Source organism: Palaemon carinicauda, chromosome 27, assembly GCF_036898095.1.
Source record: "Palaemon carinicauda isolate YSFRI2023 chromosome 27, ASM3689809v2, whole genome shotgun sequence".
NCBI lineage: Eukaryota > Metazoa > Arthropoda > Malacostraca > Decapoda > Palaemonidae > Palaemon > Palaemon carinicauda.
In genome coordinates, this window is record NC_090751.1 from 61607998 (window position 1) to 61613690 (window position 5693).

Here is a 5693-nt window from a genome sequence, read left to right on the forward strand (position 1 = left end):
CATTTTTCATCCTGGCTTTGCTTGAAGAAAGCTGTTGCATGGTGTCTCAAATTTGTACGATCTCTGCAAGAAAAAGTTTCAAGAAGTAAGCTCTCTCTATACGAAAGTGTTACTGCTGAGGATACACAGGAAGCAGAAATTAAAATTCTGCAATCTACACAAGATAATTCATTTCACTCAGAGCTTGATCAGCTGAAAGAAAAGTGTAGAATTAGTTAGCCAAGCAAACTTCACCACTTCAATTATTTTTTAGATGACAATGGTCTTTTGAGATTAAGTGGTAAATTATCTCACGGTTATCTTATTTATGAGGAGAAATTTCCAGTAGTTTTGCCTAAAATTAGTCATGTTACGTCTTTAGTTATTGACTACTGTCACTCAAAGGTTGCTCACCAGGGGAAAGGTTTTATTCTTAATGAAATTTGATCTCAGGGTTACTGGATCATGAATGCCAGTTCAGCAATTGCTACTTTTATTTTCAAATGTGTTGTCTGTAGAAGGAACAATCGGAAGATCGTGGATCAGAAAATGAATGATCTTCCAGATGATCGTGTAAACCCATCTCCATGCTTCTCATTTTGTGCCTGTGACTGCTTTGGACCATTTACTGTAAAACAGGGCAGAAAAGCAGTCAAAAGATATTTGAGTCTTGTTCGTGTGTATGTATTCTTGCGCTGTGCACCTGGAAGTTGATTATTCTCGATCCACAGATTCTTTCATCAGTGTTCTAAGACGGTTTATATCTATTCATGGGCTAATTAGGATGCTTAGGAGTGATAATGCTACGAATTTTGTTGGTGCAAAGAATGAGTTTGAAACTGATAAATTCCATGAATTTCTACTCAATCAAGATTGCAATTTTGAGTTCAATTTTAATGTGCCTACTGCAAGTCATATGGCAGCCTCTTGGGAGCGTTTGATCAGGACTATGAGTAGTATTTTGTCTGGAATTCTGTCAAATCATGGTTCCCACCTTGATGAAGATGGTTTGAGGATTTTCTTGTGTGAGGCAGCTGATATTGCTAATAATCGTCGTTTGTCTGTGGAGAACTTGAATGAACAAACTTTGCCTCCTTCAACTCCAAATCACCTTCTCACGATGAAGGCTAAAGTTGTTGGTTGGCCTAAAGCAGAATTTTGTGATAGTGCCATGAACGTACGTAAGAGATGGCGTAGGATACAGTGCTTGGAACAAGAATTTTGGGCTCGTTTCAAGAGCGAGTATCTGTCGCTATTACAGAAGCATAAAAAATGGAATACTTAACGTTGAAAATTGTCTATAAGTGATATTGTCCTTATTACGGAAGATAATTCTCCTAGAGATTGCTGGCCACTAGCTCGTGTTGTAGAGTTATTTCCATCCATTGATGGTTTAGTGCGTAAAGTCAAGTTACAAGTGGGTACTAATAAACTGGATAAAGATGGGAAATGTTCCAGTAGCCATTCCTATCTAACTAGGCCAATTCACAAAGTAGTATTGTTACTGGAGAATTTGTAAATAGCATAGCATTTCAAGGGTATTCCCCACTGGAGAGCCTAACTCATACTGTTTGGTGAATTGTATTTGTTTTGTGAATGTTTAATAATTAACACTGTACTTATTTGTTTATTGTACATTATATTTGTTTTGTGTGTTTCATGATTAACATTGTACTTAGAATATTTTTTATGTTTATTATGTAATCGGTGTTTATCTATTATACATAAAGTGTGAATTGAAGGTTTTGGTAAGAATTGATTTGATAAATCATTATTTTAATGATTTGGAGGAGCCATGTAATGATGTTTATATTTAAATCACTTGTAAAAGCCAAAATTTGTGCTTCAGTTGTTATCACTTGCCTTGCCTAGCACTAGCGAGGAAATAACTTGTCATGTAAAGGTGACTTCATTTACAGAGTATACTTTTGTGGTCTGTTGCAGCTTGGTATTCAAACGGTACAGACTGGTTTTGGGAGTGACTTTATTTTTATCTGTCAAAGGCTGTACAGTGTAGAGATGACTTACGGAGTTCTTATGGCGGTACTTCGGTATGTATTGTTTTAACAGAAGTTATGTAAATTAAGTTTTGTATTTACTAGGGAATTATGTTTTAGTTTGACTAGAGTTATCGCATTGGCTATTAGATTGTGTTAATGTTTAATTCTCAAGTGACATAGCCTTCCATGCCAGTGTAAAGAACCGTGTGTATGTGCTACTTCGACATGTTCCTTGTGTTACTATGTTAATGGGTTTGTAAGAGTTCTTTATTTTGATGTTCAATTTCTTTTGTTTACAGTTTTACCAGTTTTACAACCGGATATATGGATTAGTACAATAAATCGTGTTAACAAAAACGCCTGAGACTTATTTACTCTCTATACGTCCGTCTGATGTCTAGCCTTGAACCTTATGTCCGTCAAAATGACCTTGATGCGAAACTGAACTTCGGCATGCTGGAACAAAGCAAAGGCTTCTCTTTTGGTGAAGGCAGCAGTTTTAACAATGCAGCGTGAGTTGCAGAGTCAGGATCGGTGGGCGGCATCATAACAAGGGTAGGGCGTAGCAGTGGACGAAAAAAAGGCGGTGAGGAGCTGATCACTCCGAGGGTCGCCTATGTGCGATGTCGTTGCTAGGTGTTAACAGAGAGGTGAGGTGAATGCAAGTAAAGTTTATTCAACAGATAACAAGCTTATATACAAGCAGTTGCGAGCAATAATGTCACAAAAATTCAAGCCAAACTAAGACATGCAAAGGCAAGCTTAAAAAGGTTGTTGTTGTTGTTGTTATCTGAGAGAGAGAGAGAGAGAGAGAGAGAGAGAGAGAGAGAGAGAGAGAGAGAGAGAGAGATAAAAAGCAATAGCATTACTTTGTATGAACATGTATGAAACATGAGAGGTACAATCGTTACTGCAACCATTATCCAAGGACAAAAATAATAGTATTTTCATCTAAGTTTTTAAGGGCACTGTGGGTCAGTTGCCCTGAATTACTTGAAGCAGAGCGTAGGAATATCCGAAAAATTATAGGTAATTTACAATAACCAGGGAATTTTATCGGCAGAGCTTTCTAAAAGCAAGGAATACTTTTTACCAAACAGCCTCTAAAACTGGGTTTGATATGAAAAACCTTCTCATTTTACCTTTCCTTAATCCATTTTGAATATGCCTAAATAGAGGAAAAGTTTGAATGTCATTGTTGTTTTAGAAAATAGTACGTTGAATGATATGTAGATTCGAAATTCGCTTGTACAAAACAGTGGATGTAATCAATGCAATAAAAGATATGTCGGAGAAAGTGGAAAAGATCTCGATACCAAACTAAAACAGCATAACGTTCGAACAGAAAACGAACAAGTAGTTCATTTCAACATATGAATGATTGTAATCATAATAATAATTAGAGAGGAGCAAATGAGATACTGTATTGTAAGGATATAGTAAAATGTAATATTACAGAATTAGGTATTATAAAGAAAAATCATGCAGAATTGATCAACAGTAGTACAGGAATATATAAACATGACATACTGCTTGTATTTAGACAATTGTCATATTCAAACTAGCTGTGTAATAATTTTTGCTTTTTCTATTCTTTCTTTTTCACTACTGTGACTATGAAACTGTTACTAACTGTTAATAACTCTCTGTAAAATTGGTCCAGAAGAGGTACGACAATACGAAAGCGCTGCGTTAAAATTTCCTTTTTCTGATGCTTCCTACAGCTTAGTGCCAAATATGTACATTGCATGCTTCAGCAAAAGATGGACAGTATATATATATATACATACATACATGCATATATATATATATATATATATATATATATATATATATATATATATATATATATATATATCTGTATGTATATATACATATATATATATATATATATATATATATATATATATATATATATATATATATATATATATATATATATGTATATATATATACATATATAGATATATAGATATATATATATATATATATATATATATATATATATATATATATATATATATATATGTATATATAGATATATATATATATATATATATATATATATATATATATATATATATATATATATATATATATATGAAGCCATTTTCTTTGACATAGGGTAACACAATAACAACACTACAGTCACTAACAAAATAATCTTTTAACATGTGAATCACAGATGAACCCCTTATGCAGCAAAAAAAAAAAAAAAAAAAAAAAAAAGAACGAGAGAATACTCATTCGCGTGTCTTTAACTGATGAAGCCTCTTGCCCACCATATATTACTCTATTTACTCTGATTTTCTATTGTTATTTACCATTATTTGATGCAGATAACAAAGCCTATCCTGAAATCTGGCACTGCATGATATCACGAATTTCTAGCGACATACAGCAGCTTGGGGTTTAATACAATTTAAGCTGCGGATCATAAGACCTACTATGAGATTCAGGGCCTCTGTAACACGGTTTTTTGGACTTTGCTCCTTATCAAAGCATCGGATGTAGCTGAAAGTTGACATATGTATATTTTACAACCACACACAAATTTTGTCAGCATTATCAATAACCTAAACCCGATAGTTTTAATTTTTATAGAGTAAAAATGATGTAGCCGACGTCATGGCCAGTGATTACGAGCCAAGAGTTGAAAACATTCATTACGTAAGCAATGTAAACACCTTTTGACAAAATTTTGCTCCGCCCATCCACCAAACACCCATTCACCTTGTTCCATCGGCTCTGAAAACCATAAGTCAAGAATGGCTAACATGATTTGGAATTGCCCCCTTGGTTGCAAAACTGCATTTGTCTTACGACTTGCAACTTTATACAGTCAAGAGAAAGCCCGTGGCCATATTTACTATAGCCTGAATAGGTAATTATTCAGTTTTTAGTTTAAATCCAATATTTAAGGTCTGATTTGTATATAGCGTAACATGATTATAATACTTGTAATGTCATTCAGGCTTTTGAAAATTTCCATTAAATTCACTATGCCACCAAGAGAGAGAGAGAGAAAGAGAGAGATTGTATGTAAACAGTCTTTATATAACTATTTTTGTTAAAATAAGAATTTTGTGCTAAACTCTCCATCAGACCAACGGATCATCCGATATAATTTTTTTTCTTCTTCTTAGGCCGTATATGTTTTGGGCATGACTGCATTTTGTAAATAAATCAGGAATAGTTTTAGGAGTTTTATTTGTACATCTAATGGGAATTTATAGGAGTAAAGTGAACATAATTCATTTATCCTTTAAAATAATTACTATATGTAGCAAAACAAATAGTAGTAAAGATGATAATGCAATAAAGGAATGATACCATACTTTATCTTTAGCTTCAACATCGGCAATAACATACCCAGTTGCCATAATTTGTCAGCTTAATGAAATAACCTATCATCTAATGTTAAACTTAATTTCTGAGGAAGCCATGGCTTATTGCACAGTGAAAAAAACATTACAAAGACTTTATGAATGGCGGAATGATACATAGATGTGGGTGGGGTATCTGTGCTAGCGTAGTAATACTACTGTAGCAGAAGTGCCGCAACAGTAGTATAAATGAATTAAACGTTTAGGCCAACTGCTGGGATCCTTGAGGATCATTTAGCACTTCTTACAACTACTCGAGAAATGAGTTTTTATAGCCAGAATTTAAATTTTCTGATCCAACAATGCCCATGATAGCCTTCAGTGTTAT

At 33.8% G+C, this 5693-nt stretch overlaps 1 protein-coding gene across 1 annotated transcript; it reads left to right on the forward strand.

Annotated features, from left to right (window-relative positions):
* Window positions 1-763: 763 nt before the first annotated feature.
* Window positions 764-1264, forward strand: LOC137620929 (uncharacterized). The gene has a single exon (XM_068351373.1). It carries the CDS (start codon window positions 764-766, stop codon window positions 1262-1264), a length of 501 nt encoding a protein of 166 aa, XP_068207474.1.
* The last annotated feature ends 4429 nt before the right edge of the window (window positions 1265-5693 follow it).